The 17,974-nt window shown below is 38.3% G+C and overlaps 1 protein-coding gene across 12 annotated transcripts in view; it reads right to left on the minus strand.

Moving 5' to 3' along the window:
• ralgapa1 (Ral GTPase activating protein catalytic subunit alpha 1) overlaps positions 1–17,974 on the minus strand; it is an 81,454-nt gene that overhangs the window by 58,984 nt on the left and 4,496 nt on the right. For 11 of the 12 annotated variants that reach the window (XM_051868067.1, XM_051868064.1, XM_051868068.1 and 8 more), the window contains exons 2-15: positions 12,490–12,600; positions 9,230–9,279; positions 8,663–8,720; positions 7,447–7,490; positions 7,029–7,206; positions 5,713–5,828; positions 5,259–5,397; positions 4,924–5,132; positions 3,726–3,971; positions 3,166–3,336; positions 2,055–2,180; positions 1,762–1,910; positions 1,537–1,660; positions 754–991 (exon numbers count right to left, since the gene is read on the minus strand). In XM_051868067.1, the coding sequence (XP_051724027.1) occupies positions 754–991; positions 1,537–1,660; positions 1,762–1,910; positions 2,055–2,180; positions 3,166–3,336; positions 3,726–3,971; positions 4,924–5,132; positions 5,259–5,397; positions 5,713–5,828; positions 7,029–7,206; positions 7,447–7,490; positions 8,663–8,720; positions 9,230–9,279; positions 12,490–12,600 (1,959 nt within the window). The remainder of the gene's footprint in view (positions 1–753; positions 992–1,536; positions 1,661–1,761; positions 1,911–2,054; positions 2,181–3,165; positions 3,337–3,725; positions 3,972–4,923; positions 5,133–5,258; positions 5,398–5,712; positions 5,829–7,028; positions 7,207–7,446; positions 7,491–8,662; positions 8,721–9,229; positions 9,280–12,489; positions 12,601–17,974) is intronic. The other variant, XM_051868066.1, reaches the window with a different exon arrangement.

Here is a 17,974-nt window from a genome sequence, read left to right on the forward strand (position 1 = left end):
ATATAATTTAATCACTGTTTAAATAACAGATTATTTTCATCCTACTAAAAGAAACAACATGAAGTTGACCGTTTAGTAAATGGTTTGATTTACTGGGACATAGACAAAGAACATCTGACTGCGCATGAATCATTAATATCAGATCAGCCATTAGAATCAACACGGTTATTAACATGTTGTTGCATTACTGTCGAGTCTATATCGTAAAAGTCTGTTTGCAAAGCCTGCGTCAAAATGCAATTGATTTACCAAATAATCGACAGTGAAATGTAGCGAATACAAATAAATAATGCTCAACTGAGACATTCACATTGTTGAAAATAAATAACCATATTCCTAGCATTATGATCCTTTGCAAGGTAATGCTACTCTTAGTCCTGTTTCGCTCTTCTCTCCTCGTCATCTCACTAACATGCCAGTGGGCGGGGCTAACTTTGCAATGATGAAGTAGGCGTTGATTTCTTCAGCAGAGGTGGCATCGCACCTATCTATAGATAGGCATGCTCCGGGACAGTCGTTCACTGGGCCTGGTGTCAATAAAAGCTTTTATTGGACTAACAAGGAAGTTTTTAGTTCTGAAACTTACAGGATATTCTTATAGTCCGATGACCTCTGATATATCAAAAGCTCAAGGAAAAGCTGATTTCTCAATTCATGACCCCTTTAAAGGCTTGAGTGTGTTACGCAACTACCTTAGTCTATGTGCAAGATGTGAAAGTATTCATGTGATTTTGTATTTTTATATAAACTCACCTTTGCCTTTGTGTTTCTTCTGCTTCTGCTCACTGAGTTTGTCCAGGGGCAGCTCGTTCAAGTCCAGGCTGTAAAGGTTGCGTGCTAGTACCTTGGTAAGTGTCTCCATGGTGAGGGACCACTCAGTGACCAGCTCCTCCCAGCATGTGAGAGAGGAGAGTACAGACAGCAGGTCGTCCCACAGCTCCCGAGAGATGTACACGTTCAGATTCCCTTTGATCCAGGCCACAATCAGAGTCTGAACAGGAAGACAGACCACACAGTATGGACTACATTAGACCCTTTGACAGATAAACTAGAAATAATTATTTTTGTATTATTTATACATTATATTAAATTAATATTTTGAATTAGCTTTTATTTTAATTTTAGTTTTAGAAAATGTTATGTGCTTTTGTCATTTTTTATTATCTTTTTAATATTCAGCTTTAATTTATTTTTATTTCAGATTTAGTTTTAGTAATTGTAAGACTTCTACTTAAACTTATTCTATTTCAGTCATTCATCTAAAATTTAGATTGTTCTTCTGTGCAGTTATCTTTGTAGTTGTGGTGTGGACTTCCCAATTCTTTTATATTTAGATCGATTTTTAGAAATATATCTTTATTGTTATAGTTCTTGTTGTAAACAGGCCTTAACACGGACTAGCAAAGAACTGATTTCTACTGGCTGTGTGTCCTAACCAAGTTTCCAACAGCAGGTAATTTTTCTGTCCCACTGAAAGTGAAATACTGTGCAAAAAAAAAAAGAAGCTGACTGTCATAGTATGTTGGTGGGTGGTACCTGAAAAATGGCCCCAGCCAAACGGCCTGATAAAGTGTTACTCTTCTTCCCATGAGGCATAATGGATGGAGGCCTCTTCATCACACACTCAGTTACCCTTAGCAACACCAACAAGATCTGTTCCCTGTGACGGACACAAACACACTCAGGATGAGCTGGACAAGAACTTGATATTCCAAGTAGACACCTGAAACCAGAGTAATGAAATGTAATGTGTATGCATACCAGGTCTTCTGGTTCATGGTTTCATGCATAACCAGACTGCGGTATATGTTGAGCACACGCTTGCACATGTCAACATGCTCTTCCAGAAGTGACTTCAGCTCATTGGCTGCCTCTAGAAGGAAGACGTTAGAGGAGTTGGTGATGAAAACCTGCAAGTGAGAAATGAGATTAGTTTGATTTTTTTTAATTATTCCACAGACTGAACTCTACTGGTTTGAACCTCACAAAGAGCATTTCATTTCAGTTACCAGTCTAGATCTTGAACCCTTAGTTACCTGTACACCTGGACTCACCTGTAATGTGGCCTGGACACCAGCGTGGACATTGTACTCCAAAACCTCGGAATCAGAGTATTTATTCCCAGAACTCCTGCACCAATTAGGGTTTCGATTGTGAACAGACACTGTAAGCCCAATATCCTGCACAAGCAAAATACACATTGATTGGTGAACAATAACAGTACAGTGCTATTGCTATATATTTTTGTTATGCTTGACAACCATTAGGATGTTCAATATTAAAAATGTATGCGGTTTTGCCTGTTTATATATTTAACAAATATAAAAATATAAATATAATATTTAACAGATATATATTTTTATGATAAATAAATAACTTATACTAAAACATGAATGGTAATATAATATAATATAAAATAATATAATATGGGCTGGAAATGGCTGAGATTCACCAGGGAAACTTTAGTTGTTTCATTACTGGATGAATCTGCGTTTTTGAACAAATTTCTTGAATGATCAATGACAAATACATTTTTAACAGTCACCTGTCGCCACCTGGTGGTGTAACAGTGTAATTGATACAATCCTTATTTGAAACATCAAGTTATTTTCATACAAGACAACTGCTCTCTCTGAGTCAGCAGCAGTGCCAACTCAGATCTGAATGTTCACTGTGATCGTGTCAAAGGTTTAATAGACAGAGCCGTCATTTAGAAGTAAGGTGGTGTAGATGTTTGAATTGAGATTGTGATCTTTTAATGATTAATCATGCTATTTTATTGCGCTTTGTTTTTGTGCTGAATTTGTATTGTTTTCATAGGTTATTGATAGAATAAAAAGTAGAAATCCCTTTATTTACCTAAAAAAAAATCTAACCAACTGGAACACTGTCCCCCTCGAAATTTACTCCCTGGACTCCGTCTCCCCACGTTACCCTCCATTTCCAGGCCTGAATAATATAATATAATATAATATAATATATAAAGTGGGTGACTATTTAATACTTAGCCAGACTAATGCCAATAATTTAATAAGTGGATATTAGGCAATATCACCACAGATATATCTGGAACAAAGAATCTAGGGAACAAGCTGTTGTGCAGGCTGACTCAGAGTGTAATAACCGCTTTAGCATTCCTCTGTTGTCAACTTCAGAGACACCTACCACCTCCTCTTTATCAGTTCTCTGCTCGTGGGCAGCGTCCAGCTGGCCTGCGAATCGGTCTTCCTCTGGCTCTCTCATAAACACAGGCTTATCCTGCTGAGAGATCCACTCTTGATACACCCGCACCACCTTACGCATGGCTGCAGCCTCGCACATGGGCAACAGAAACGCCTGCAGAATATAATACACTCACTTATAATCACAGACAGAATCAGTGTATATACATAGAGAAATCAGTGACAAAAGATGAGATTCATTAGCTGGCCATCTTTTATCTTAATTGGTGCAAACTTGACAGTCATCTCCAATCCCAAAGACCACTTTAAGTGCACCATTTTGAACAGGGTCTTTGAGTTCTTCAAAAATATGGGCTGTAACAATCCATTTTCATGTTCCTCTTTGTGAAATCTAATCATCTTTTCTATCACTAGGACACAGAAGTTCCCAAAAAGAACAATCAACCTCTCTCATAAGCACTTCTTCAAAATGACCCAGACTTCTTCCTCTTTCATTGATATTTAGATTAAGGGAAGCCCTTCTGTTCTACACAGGAGAATTACCTGTCGAAAGATCTCAGTGATAAAGTTGACATTGGTTCTAGAGGAGCACAGGACCCGGCGCACCACCTCAATGTCAGTGAGGTGCTCTTCGTCCATGCTGCAGAGGCTGGAGGAGCTGGGCTCTCTCTCTGTCAGGGTGCTGGTGTTGGAGTGTGACTGCTCCGGCTCGCCAGTCACACCCCCATCCAGACTATCTGGTCTTGGGCCGCCATCATCCCCTCGGGCAGCCAGGCCCGCCGCCGCTCTCTGAAACAGCAGCAACATTGCAAAAATGCACGATCACAGCTTGTTCAATGGTCCTGGACAACCTCAGGACCAACCTGGGGTTAAATGTGCAGCCTAATAAGACTTTAGCCTACGACATTTTTGGTTACTATCCCAAACCTTAAAGGGTTAGTTCACCCAAAAATGAGAACTCCACTGAAAGTCCAGGTAACCAAAACTTTGGAGATCCGATAAGGTGTTGTAAAATTAATCCACATGAATCAAACAGCTTAATCCAAGTCTTGTGAAAAGACACAATTCGCTTTATATGATGAACAAATATAATTTAGGCTTTATGTAGACGGAATACTTCCAAGGCACTCATGTGGTTAAGGTAAAAAGCCTTTAATGCACTGGGCTTAAACCATTAAGTTAAAAGTAGATCTACGCATTTCGGCAACACGGCCTTCTTCATAATTTAGGCTTTTATTCACATTTAAACAAGCAAGCATCGCATTCGTTAAACATGGAAGCTCATGCATCACATACTAGAACGAACCACGTTGGTTTTCATGTTCGAAATTCATGTTTAGTATATGTGATGTGCTCTATGTGTATGTCAATCACTGGTAAGATGTAAATAAAAACCTACATTGAATCTGTTCATCATATAAAGCAATCATATCTTTTCACAAGACTTGGAGTTAACCTCTCAATTCGTAATATGGATTCATTTGACGATGCCTTTATGACCTCTTTATGATCTTCAAAGTTTTGGTTACTTGGACTTTCAACGGAGGGGCAGAAACCTCTGAGGTTTCATTAAAAATATGTTTGTGTTTCGAAGATTAACCATGTCTCATGGGTTTGAAATGACACAAGGGTGAGTAAATGATGAGAGAATCTTCATTTTTGAGTGAAATGTTCCTTTAAAAACCTTAATAGTGCTATACAACAATTACTGCATCATACATGTGAAGATCTGAGTTGCTACCTGGATATTCTTTGGCACGTTTTCTCCTTCCATGCCAGGGATGTTTGTTCCTGTGTTTGACCGTGGCTCCAGCCAGAAGGAGACCAGCCAGCGGATAAATATGACTCTGGCATTGAGGAAGTTCTCTTTAGTGCAGTACAGGGCTTCATTGGTCTCTGGGTCTCTTTTAACAACTATGTAGTAAGGCTTTGGTCTCATGGGCGGAACCTCTGTTATAAAACAGGACACAAATCCAAATTAGACATCTCATCATCCTGAGCAATTATAGCTGGCTTATAAATAAAGATATAAAAATTGTGTTTACTCTGACATGAAGGTATATCATAAACTCTTACCCAGAATAGGATTGTACAAACTGGTCTCCTTGGAGAAGTTGGGGAAGATATGGGGCAGGTAATACTTTTTGAAATTAGCGAACAGGAAGGCGAACCCCTTCTCGTGGTTCTCCTTGCACTTCCACTCCAGACTTTTGGCCTGTAGGGGCACAGAACATACATGGCAAGCTGAGCAAATAAACAGCAGCTGGGACAGAACTGTTTGTGTTTTGTGGAGAACAGTGGGGTTGGTGGAGGCAGGCAGAGAGTGGTGCAGTTGTTTATGTTGGGGAGGGTGTGAAGCAAAGCAGCCGTTGCAGTGCCAAGGAAACATACCGCTGCAGCAAGGGGTATCTGGCATCAACTGCATGCAGATCTGGGGTCAGTGGCATGTAAGTTTGGTTTCCGCAGCTTTAGCATTGGGTCTGTGCTAGCCGTGTTAGCATCAGCAGTGTTAGTAGGAAGAGGGGAGTACCTGGTTTACCATGTATTTTAGTAGAGCCTCCAGGAAGTAGCCAGTGAGATCCTCCTGGGATTTATCACCTGACTGAGGTGGCACCAGGGGGCTGATCTCCTCTGGAGTCACTTGAGCTGCAGTAATGGACAAAAAGATGTGTTTTAAAGGGGATTTAATTTACTATGCAGATATACTCAAAAAGCTCCCTGCACAGTGCACAAAAAACATTTATTGAAACTAAGCTACAGAACAGGTCACTCAGAAAAGTTGTGGTTTTATAGGGGCTTTCACACTGGCGACGTTTACTGCGGTCCAAGTGCGATTGGCAGCATTGGTCTGGCTTCACACTCACTCGAATCTATCAAACCCTGATGCATTTGTGGTCATCTTATCGCAAACGCACATGGCACATTTTATTAATTTGGTGCTATTATGCTCAGCAGAGTGAAGGACACTTTGGTTTACTGCAGGTGCGTCACATGAAGGCGTCTTTCTGCTGCTTGCAAATAGACTCTTCTGAGGAGACAGGGGATTGCGAGTCATTCATTTGCTGCTCTGACTGCACTCTGCACAATGACACTGCACTCTCACTCTCGCTCGTATCCAAGGTAAATCATCACCACTGTTATCTCCTAGTATGTGCTTTGTTGAATTAGTGATGTCGTCCTTGGCTAAAACGCATGTGCAGGTTACTTTACTAACTAAACAAGTGTGAACCCAAGTGCGAGTTGCTTTCACATTCATGCAAATCGCACCACAGTTCGAGTGCAACCAAACTCAGAACCACCTCCTACAGGTAGTCTCGGGTTTGGTAGCCCAGTGCGCTCCCGGGTCTGTATGACAGCTTTCACATTACCAACTTTTCATGTGAACTGTGCCCTATTTTGAGCTAAACTTCCAGTGTGAAAGCACCCTATGACATCCTAATTATGAGCCAGTGTTATTTATAAATAAAATAAAATAAAATATAATATTAGATTAGTACTTGTACTTAGAAAAAACCTAACAAAAATTTGAAGAGTTGCCTTGGCAAATAAATGAAATAAAACAAGTTGAAGTACTAAAATTACTAAAAATTAAGTAAACAAATTAAAGCTAAATAGATGTATAATGAAGATAAAAGCACAAACTTTTTAAATTTAAACTAAAATTAAAATAAATAAATAAATAAAAGCTCATTTGCTCAAAAGCTCAAAAGCTATTTTGGTGAGAGAAATATTGACTAACATTACACATGTCCTTAACAGACGAAATAAAAATACTACAAAAGTGTAAAAAAAAGCTCATTTTTATATTGAGACATAAGGTGTGAGAGACAGCATACAAACACTCACTCTCCTGAAGGTTAAGGGGAGGGCTGATCAGGTTATCCAGGGTTCGAGGGCCCAGCTCAGACTGTGGTGCAGGGAATCCTGGGATCAGACAGGCGAAGATCCAGAGCTGCTCTCTCAGAGCATTGTGCTGCAGAGCCTGCATCCACAGAAGGAACAGACGCACTCCTTCCCTCCGGATCTATGCACCATAATACAACCACACTATTGATTAAAATTTTTGGCTAACCTTACAGCCTTGGTTATGTCAGCAGAAAAAAGAAGTCGCTTCAGAGGATATATTTTATACAAGTCATAATAAAAAGTAAGGATTGAAAACAATTTCTTCTTTAAGATTCTTTAAAAATGAACAATAAACACTCATGCAATGATTATTGAGATACTTTTTAAATATTTTGAACTATTTATTGACATTTACTACCTTTAGGGAGTTTCCAGTGTGTAGCAGTTTCTTGAGAACAAGACCTATGAAGCAACACAGTTGTTTAGTTTGAGGAACAAATTCATAACTTCCAAATGAGCTGGCTTACTGAGCTAACTAGATAATTCTGGGAAACTCGTTTGCTCTGGTCTCTGCTTAAAAAGCTGTCAGTGATGTTTGTTTGTATGCAATTTGGGTTTATTGAGAAAAGAGCAAAACAAAATAAAACTGAAAATTATTTATCCTTCATGTTAAAGGGAGGCTAAGTATTGTTTATCTCTTTAAGTAAGTGATGAAGGACAGTAATGTCAGAGTTCTCGGTCAGATCTGGGTGTTTCTGGGCCCCAGGTCCTTGGCATTCTCTGTGTTTATCTTGGTGGTCTGTGTATCCTTCTGCTAAAAGACTTCAAAGCAGAGGAAAAGGAGAGACCACCGGCTAATACAAGATGTTAAGTCACTAAAACCAGGTGCAAAGCATCACAAGATACATCACATCTCTTCCATGGTAATTAGGCTTGCTGCGATAGTCGGTGTTACCGGTGTGTTCGTTCGTACATTACTTACCCACCATGACATTGTCTGCACTGTGTTGCAGAGTCCCAGCACAGTGTAGCAAGTGTCGGATTTAACTTATCATGTGACGAGAGTAAGGAGAGATGACTGACAGGACGATGGCAGAGGATTTGGTGCACATCCTGAGCAACATTGACAAATATCTTATCTTGTAAAATGTGGGGTCAGTACCGCCTCTCCCTATACACAGAGTATGCGTCTTCGTGAATTCGAACATTCAATTTCATTACTCTGCATATTGATAGCGGCTCTCTGATGCCCTCAAATTATATAAAATATCTCCCACTCCGTCTTATCGGTGATACTGGTGTTGTCACAAATTTATTTACTGGTGTGAAAAATTCCTCACTATTTCCTCACCTAATGGTAATGTCAAATAAGACTTAAAAAAAAAAAAATTAATTAAAATACTAATGATAAAGGATGCATTAAATTGATCAAAAGTGACAGTAAAGACATTTATGTTACAAAAGATTTCTATTTCAAATAAATGCTAATCTTTTAGACTTTCTATTCAAAGGAAAAAAAGCTGCACAAAATTGTGTAATTGTAAAATATTAAGTATCTGTTTTCAACAATGATAATGAGAAGAAACGTTTCTTGAGCACCAAATCAGCATATTAGAATGAGTAGAAATGGTCACCTATGCTGTGGAACTGCCATCTTCCTTGTATTCGCTCTGGTAACAGCTGTAGGATTTTCTGCAAGATAAGCACATGGATTTGACTGCAGACATGCCTATGTATGTTAGTGCATGTATTTAAATATCTCGGTCTATATAACGAGAGATTGCAGCACATATTTACATGTCCAAACAGATGAGCAGATTTGTGTAAACACGCATTACTGGGCTTCCTTGCGACATTAAAACTGGAATGTTGAAATAGCTCTACTACACACAGGCCATAGGGGCATACAGGTGAGCAAAAGCTAAAGCGTGACTCATAAGAAGCATTTTTGGGTGCGGCAAAGAACACCTGTTTTCTGTTTGAGAGACGAATCAGTTATCTGTCAGGTGCACGTCAACCACTCTCTTATCAAGGATCTCATTTATCACTGTCTCAGCAAATACTCATACATGGATCATACATATAACAATGTGAACATCAGATAGGAGTATCTGAATGAGAGTTGACACAATGAAACTAAACCTAATGAGGTTGAGCTAATGTGTTTAAATAGCCATCAAGTGATTATTTACATTTCTTACCTCAAATATAAAGAGAATAGAATCAAGCTCCTCTCGTTGTGATTTGTGACCTTCAGGAAAGAGAAAACACAAAACACGTTGAACGTCATTAAGGGATCACAAAACCCTCAGGGCTCATATTAATAGCTCAACAAACAAGGATTACATATCTGCGCTGGAAACATGGGGACCTCAACATGTGGCATCAAAGCAATCTTTTTAATCAATTTTAATGAAAGATGTACAAGCATTAAAAAAAGTAAAGCTAGATAGAGAGCGACCAAACAATGTGTCAAAATATTATTATTTGAAGTCACATTAAATGAAAATTCTATTTTTTAATGCATGTTATAAAATGTTTAGTTCCTGTCCTTGATTCTGATTGGTCAATAGCTGTGATTTATTCACGATAAAACACGGCTATGACCGCTTCACCCAACGGTTCTGTGTATCACTACACAACACCCTTAGCAACCACTCTTAGCAACGTAAACTGTTTGTTCTCAATTGATATTGTTCATTGAAGCTTACTGTATTATGTAGAAGAGTATTGTGAGAAAGAGATCGAGTGAGCGAGTTTATTACCTGCCTTCAGATTTAGCATTTTCCTTCAGGTCAGTCCTATGTTCATAATAAAAAAATCTGTTTAAATGTCCGATGTATTATCTTGTCCTTTTAACATTTAAGGGGTTCTGACAGCGCTAGTCAAAGCATTTCATTTCAAAGCAATTGTTCCGTTTTCAAAACAATTCAGCCTTTTCAATATAAAAGTCTTCGTTACTGACTGACACACTCATAAAGACAGCCTTTGCCGCCATCTAATGGCGTGAAAATGTAACTTCTGTTGCTGTTCATGGTCAGGGACTATTTTTTTCTGGTGGAAGGAAGGCTTTTAGAAAAAGTTTACTTCATGAAAGTTGCATTGATACATATTTCTGGCATTAATATTTGTATTGTGTGGTAACCCGTTTTATAAAAGGAATAAGGTACTCGAGTCTAGTGCTGTATCGTGAATAAGTCACAGCTGAAGGAGTTGCAGACATTCCACTTCGCGTCGTGCCTAACAACGCCCTTCAGCCGTGACTTATTCACGATACAGCACAGCCTTTCGTACCTTATTGCTTACTTCTAGAACTTATTGTGAATGATTCATCCATGCATAGGTTTCATTTTCAAAATGTTTTGCTGACCTTGTAATTTTTACTCAAAATGTAATAACTCAATCTTCCGGTTAAAAAGACAAACTTTTCTCTGGTAATGTATACCGGACTTCTCCAATCATTTTGTACACTTAAAGGGCTATATGTAAGAATTTATGTATTAATTGCTTTTTATTCCCAATGTGATAACCGCTTGTAATGAAAAAGAGACCTTCCTGGACTTCCTTGGTTGTCTATGAAAGTCTGTAGACTGATCTTTATGTGAAGGACTCAGGACGTTATTGCCAGGAAAATCAAAAGGATGCAACATTTACACTTGCTGCCAAAAACCTCTCTTCCGGTCAATGAAACACGAAATGCTTATACAATGTTCAGGATAATGCCAAAAGAGCCATTCTGTACTGTAATATCAATGCGTCATGAAAAGAAAGGAGACTAATTCAAACTATAGATCTATGTAGGCTACAGTCTCAAATATACTTTATAATCAATCATAACAGTGTGATTTTCATTCATCTGTTGCCATGATGCCAGTGAATTGCAGAGCTTGTGCAAACATATCCACATCGCCATGATAAGATGCTTTCTTAACTGCTGTTTTTTCACCACTGAATCACCTTGAATCACGTTCAGTCTCGATACGTGCAAGTGCGCAAACACGAGCAATATGTTGCTGGCTGCAGTTCACTTAATGGCCACCTGTGTCGCTAATAACAAGGGTTTCTGAATTCTACATATAGCCCCTTTAGACCCCAACCTTTTTTTTTTCTTTTTACAAACATTTGTACATTCAGTCAAAACCAAATCGCTCAAAGTACATTTTTTTCTTTTTCAATAATCCATTTCCCTTGACTTTAAGAACCTACTCTATGCATATACTGAAGGGAGTTGTCCTTCCCTGTTAATTGCACTTCAATGGTTTAAAACCACTTTTTTTTAAACCGCAGTGCTTAAAAACGCATGCAAATGATAAGCTTTCATGACCGCGCAGCACAGCAACGTCACCGTGATAGAGACTATAGTCCAAAATCTCTACCGGTTGACAAATTTAACATAACTATATCCCTACCCCTCAACCTAACCCTACCCATTAAGTTATACCTAAAATCAGAGGGAAATGATAGGTGAATAACACTGATGTAGAAGCACTTTGGTTGTAAGCCTAAACTTGACATAAAATGTAAACTTGACCCTCAAATCTGATTGGTTGATTGGAATGTTGTTGGAATGTTGTTCCAGGATCAACAGAGATATTGATCCAGGAACATGTTACACTTGGTGAAATCCGGTTTTGCAAGCAACGTAAAGGGGGGCGCACTGACGTAAACTCCTATGTTCGTTTTCCTCTTTTAGGTCAACATGGTGGTACAACAGTCTGTAAAAGTTCTGCTGAACAAGTTAGTTAAAGTAACTTAAACTGTCGATGTTTATATACAAATACCTGAATAATAACATATCTGTCTTTATTGAAACAAGCATTTTTTGGTAACAGAGTACTGACGTTTGTTAGCACCACAGTAAGAGAAGAATGCATGTTAAGTGGGAAAAGTCAAAGCTGATCATGATTTCATTCCACCTCTCTCACCCTTTCTTTCTCCTATCCACAATTGAGTGTCCAACTAAATAAAGGCAAACTACCTAAAAAATTAAATTGTAAAGAAAGTATGTGGGGGGAGGGGGGGGGGGGGGGACTAGAACAATTGCTTTTACCAAGCAAGGATAACAATCTGAACCAGTAGATGCAGTACAACAAGAGAAAATGGTAAGACATTAAATGAGAGGTCAAAGGCAGTGAGCAGCTCTCTGAATACTCAATGAGCAACTTCAGTGATCCGAGACACTGGCTGTGCTCTCTGTGCAATATAATGAGCCTGTGTGACCAGACATGGCTAACTGAGGGCTGGCTAATTTTCATCATAAGCCATTTCATGGAAACTTGCTCATTAACACTGTGACTTCTGACTTGTTTGCAGAGAGCACACAATGAGTAGGCCAGCTGAAAAACAATGCAATCGAACCTTGAAAAACATTAAACTATCAAACAGCAGTACAGAAAACAATTCTCATAAGACGAAACAAAAACAGTGGGTGAGAGAGAAAATAAAGCATTGTAGGTCTTACCTTTCTGTTTCAGGTTAACCTCAATGGTGACAAAGTTTTCAAAGAACACATAGTAGATGTGGGAGTAATTCTGCTCAAAGAGGTGTTTGAGTTCAGCAGGCTCCGCATTTTCTACAAAAAAACAAAACAAAAAACAATGAATCAGCTGGACATTTAGCAGATTTATTTTATTTTTTTCCCCCCAAAATCAGTTTTGTACAACAGTTGTACAATGTTTAAAATGTAATAATTTTCTTGGAGGTGCTTCAAAAGCAAAATGCATGTCTCAAATAACTTCTGGGAGAGCATTTTATTGTGCTAATAATCCCAGTAATCCTATTGCAATAGACCCCTTTCTATAAATCAAAAGGCAGCTACATAATTTCATGCTAAATGACCCATTTATACTGTGTGAGAAAAATATTAAGTGTGATATTATAAAGTATATACTGTCAATGTGCAAAAGTAAATTATTAAAATATTATTATCTGGACGATATTTAGTATTATTTTGTTGACTACATATTGTTTGATGTATAAATATGGACATAAAAAGGGAAGAATCTCTGCACAACATACACAAATGCACACTTGTTGCTGCTTTTCCTTCACGATCTGATTTCATGATTGAACAGAGAAAAACTGGGCATCATACACTAAACGACAAATAAATTTCAAATAATCCCGAACACAGCAAACTCACACAGAAACATGCGCCTCGCTGCTAGGAGACACATGACAGATGAAACGAACATGGATGTGCAGGAGGTGACCCCAGTAGTTGTTGTAGAGATTTGGGTAGGTAGACATGGTCAGTATGGACTCTACAGATTACAATGGGAGTTAGAGGTGGGTGGTGCAGTCAGTTGTTTTCTTTGCTGAGGAGTCAAATATTAAAGCTATTTTGTTACATGAGTTCTGTTAACTTACTTTTGTATTGTTATTGTATTTGCAACAGTGGTAGATAGCGGATAGCTTCAGTTTCAGTAGCAACGCGACATACACTACGATATGTATTCTAAAATCAGTTCAAAATATAGCTGCAAGCAGCGATGACGGGCCCAAGCCCTGGTGCACCCCTACCCCGGTGGCTTAAGGAAACCTGTGCATGGCGGGCAACATACAATCTTAATGTAAAACAATGATTTTACATGATATGAGACACTCCGTTTCCCTATTTTTGTCATTACTTTAATCACTCGCCATGGCAACACTGTTAAAGATATCCTATAATCATTTACAATTTAGCATCTTCAGTGTCTTTGTTTCATGTTGGCCGAGTTTGGTAGTGACTGCATGAAGCCCCTACGAGCAGTACTTAAAAACTCAAGAGCCTGATTATTAAAAAAAAATCCACATTCAAACCAAATTATCTGACTTCCTGTTGGTTGGAGCTAATGACTAAATTAGAAAGCTGTCCGGCTTAATGAGAACAATATATGTACAGAGTTTGGTGACTGTATGTAAGACTAACCCCCCAACTTTTGTCAAAATGTGGCGCTATAGAGCCCCTCCCTCCCCACCCATTTCTAAGGCTTTGCCCATGTCTACTGGCTGACAACTTTGACTTGTGTCGAGTTTCATGCAATTTGAAGCATGCTAAGATCCTCAAAAACACCCAAGAATATTATAAAAGTTTGACGTGTTGCCGTGGCAACATTATTTAAGATATCAAGAATCCTTTCACAGGTCTGCATCTGCCATGTCTTGACATTATTTTGATGAAGTTTGAAGCGAACTGGGTAAAAATAAGAGGTCGATTTCAAAACATTTTGAAAGTAACACACTTCCTGTTGCCAGTTGGTGGTGCTATGGCTTTGACTCACAATAGTCACATCCATGTGATCATCCTCCTACAATGAACACGCATCTGAAGTTTCCTCAAAATCAGTCAATGTTTGCAGAAGTTATAACACACTTCCTTTTTCCCCTTTTTTTGCCATAAATACGTTGCCTCGCCACGGCCAAACCGTTTGATATATTCAATATCTGTCTGCAATTTAGAATCCTTAATGTCTTGACTTTATGTTGAAAAAGTTTGGTGTGAATTGTATGATGGTCTTTGGAGCAGTAGTTAAAAATTGAGAGCTTGGTTAAAAAAAATCCACATTCAAACAAAAATAGCTGACTTCCTGTTGGTCGGAGCTAATGATTGTAAATTAGAAAGTTGTCTGGCTCGATGAGAACAATGTACAGAGTTTGGTGATTGTAGGTAAAACTAACCCCCAACTTTAGACAAAAGGTGGCGCTATAAAGCCCCTCCTCCACGCTCATTTCTAAGGCTTTGCTCATGTCTTCTGGCTGACAACTCTGAAGTTTGTGTCGAGTTTCATGCAATTTGAAGCATGCTAAGAGCCTCAAAAACACCCAAGAATATTGTTAAAGTTTAATGCATTGCCATGACAACAGTATTCAAGATATCAAGAATCCTTTCACAGGTCTACATCTGCCAAGTCTTGACATTATTCTGACGAAGCCTGAAGCAAATCGGGTTAAAATTAGAGGTCGATTTCAAAGCATTTTGAAAGTGACACACTTCCTGCTGCCAGTTGGTGGCGCTATGACTTTGACTCATAATGACTCACCATGTGATCAGCCTCATACAATGAACAAAGCTGAAGTTTCATCGAAATCAGTTAATGTATGCAGAAGTTATAACATTTCTTGTTTACCTTTTCACACCATAAAACTGTTTCAACGCCACAGCCAAACCTTTCGAGAAAGCAAAAAATCTGCTGACAATTTAGCATCCTCAATGTCTTGGCTTCATGCTGACCGAGTTTGGTGGTGATCGGATGAATTCTCTAGGAGGAGTATAACAAATTCCAGAGCATTCATTTTTCAAACAACCCTAAATAGGCAAATTCCTGTTGGACTGGCTTATGACTTAGAGTGTTAAATTTGTTCGGCCTGATAAGATCTATAACTATATGACGTTTGGTTACTGTAGGTGAAAAGGGGTGCCACAGAGAGCTCCCCCAACAACAATGATGGCCGACGATTCCTACGTGTTTGCAAAGTTTCAAGAGTTTGAGCACGTTAAGGGACCCAAAAGTGCCTGAAAGATCGGAGGGAAAAAATTACCTAAGGAAAACAATAGGGCTTTCGCCCTTTCAGGGCTTGGGCCCTAAATATCAAACATGTTTTTATATCCTCTGACTGGATGGAATCATGATCTGAAGCTAAAGAAAAACTGCCCAAAATCTGCAGATTGGCACAGACTTTCGGCAACAATTGTTGACTCATAAATCTGCAAATTGGGGCAAAAATCTGAGTAAAAGTCATGTAGTATATTCCAGCCTTTAAGTGTGACTTAATGTGTTAGTTTCATGAAGAAATACATGCATAATAAAAGCATATTTTTTTTAGACTTCAAAACTAGGTATTTATGTATAAACCTTTAGATCAAAAGATCTTTAGGATCATGACAACCAAACATTACTTCATTGTGTACTGTGTAAAATGCCCATTTATGCTTGGTCTCTCTTTCACGCACACAATCTGTCAAGCTTATAATTTGCCTCTTTCAGCACAGGATATGAGCGGGTCTCTTTACTGATGCTGAAGTCTATTGCAACCTGCAGCCCAGCAACACAAGTCAATATTTGTACTTTAAAGCTCCTCCACACAGTCCAGCTCCACTCATTATCCTAATGCAGCGGCCAGCTCTGGTCACACGTTCCCGCAGCATCCAGAGACCTCAGTCAAGTGCCTGCTTCATTCTGTTTAAAGAGCTGTGAGCCAGCATGAACACCAGAGCCAACACAGAGACCTGTGGTAGCGAGTGTCTTTGGGCATACTAGAAATGTGCACATAATCGACTAGTAAAAATACTATTCAGACTTTGCAAACTGCACCCTTGCATGCATTCAGATGTGGATTGTTTTTTTATAAAGGGAATAAAAAAAACAAATCAAGCACACAAAAAAATTGAGAAACATAAAAATATAAACATATGAATAAAACAAATTATAAATTTCACATACACTACTGCTCAAAAGTTTGGGGTAGTTAAGAATTCTTGTATGCTCACCAAGGCTGCCTTTACTTAATCAAAACTACAGTAAAACAGTAATATTGTGAAATATGACTAAAATTTAAAATAACCGTTTTAAATTCTAATATATTTTAAAATGTAATTAATTCCTGTGACAGTAAAGCTAAATTTTCAGCATCATTATTCCAGTCTTCAGTGTCACATGATCATTTAGATATCATTTTAATAAGCTGATTTGGCATTATTATTATTGTTGTTATTGACAAGGGTGCTGCTTATCTTTTGTGGAAACAGTGAAATTAGCTACTGAAAGTCTGACAACCTTAGTGTTAGGGTACAAAATTCCTCAAAATGCCCATCCCAAATTCAAACTGACAAAGTCTAGCAGTGCAGCAGTGAGCCAGAGTCCAACTTTTACAGACTGTGGTGTATATCAAAAAGCTTTGAGAACAGACAGACAGAGGGGAATTTTGGCTGAAACTACAGTACATGAGAGAGAACAGACCAACGGATGGTGCTACACTGGCTGTTGGAAATATTTGTGATCTAAAATAGAACACAGCCGAGACCCCAAGTGCCTGACGGTGTTTTAGAATCACTCAAAGATAATGCCCCTCATCTTTAAAGATAAACGGAACACTAGAGCTGCACGAATTGAGAATCATGATTTTTTTGTTTAAAATAGATATCACTATTCTCCCACGATTCTGAATAGACAACTAAACAAATTAACATGATATTTACTAAAGGGTTCTAACAATATGTTTAATTGCTGCCACAGTTTTAAAAACGACTGCTCAATGTTCCGCTCTGTGCGTGTGCTGCGCTCTCGGCTCCGCTCCATATACGTGCGCATGGCCCAAACGCTCCACTCATGTACCACTCACCCTCACCGGAAAAGCAAAGTCTGCTCAAATAACATGCAGACATGAAATTTCTCTGGACTTGTTTGATTCTGTTTGCAAACTGTACTGTAACATGGTGTGGTAGAGCAGCACTGGGCAACACTGGTAAAATGACGCTACCCTCTCATTCACTGATCCACTGCGTGCTATCTGCTCACATGCTCTGATAATAATAGCTTTGTAGGATTATATTTTATTTTGATAATTGGTCAAAAATAAATCTGTTAAATCTGATTCTAATGCATAGAACTGAATGAAGAATAATATATTGATATTAATATATTGATATGTAACATTTTAATACAGGCCTATTTTCCGTCCAATTTTTGTTACTTTAGTATTAGTATTAACTTTAGTAAAGTGTGGTTATTTGTATTTTTTGAATTCAGATTCAGTAAAATTATTGAATTTAGTTAACAAGTCTAATAATAATACAATTATACAAAAAACCGAATTTAAAATAAGAAATTAATATATATATATATTTTTTTAAAGTAATTTTCAGTTTCGGTTTTTGGCCAAGTGCATCCAGAATTTTCGGTTTCGGCCCAAAGTTTTCATTTCAATGCATCCCTACTCATAAAGGCAATTTTTGTTTTTACTAC

The sequence above is a fragment of the Ctenopharyngodon idella genome, chromosome 17, assembly GCF_019924925.1.
Source record: "Ctenopharyngodon idella isolate HZGC_01 chromosome 17, HZGC01, whole genome shotgun sequence".
In the NCBI taxonomy this organism is placed as follows: Eukaryota; Metazoa; Chordata; class Actinopteri; order Cypriniformes; family Xenocyprididae; genus Ctenopharyngodon; species Ctenopharyngodon idella.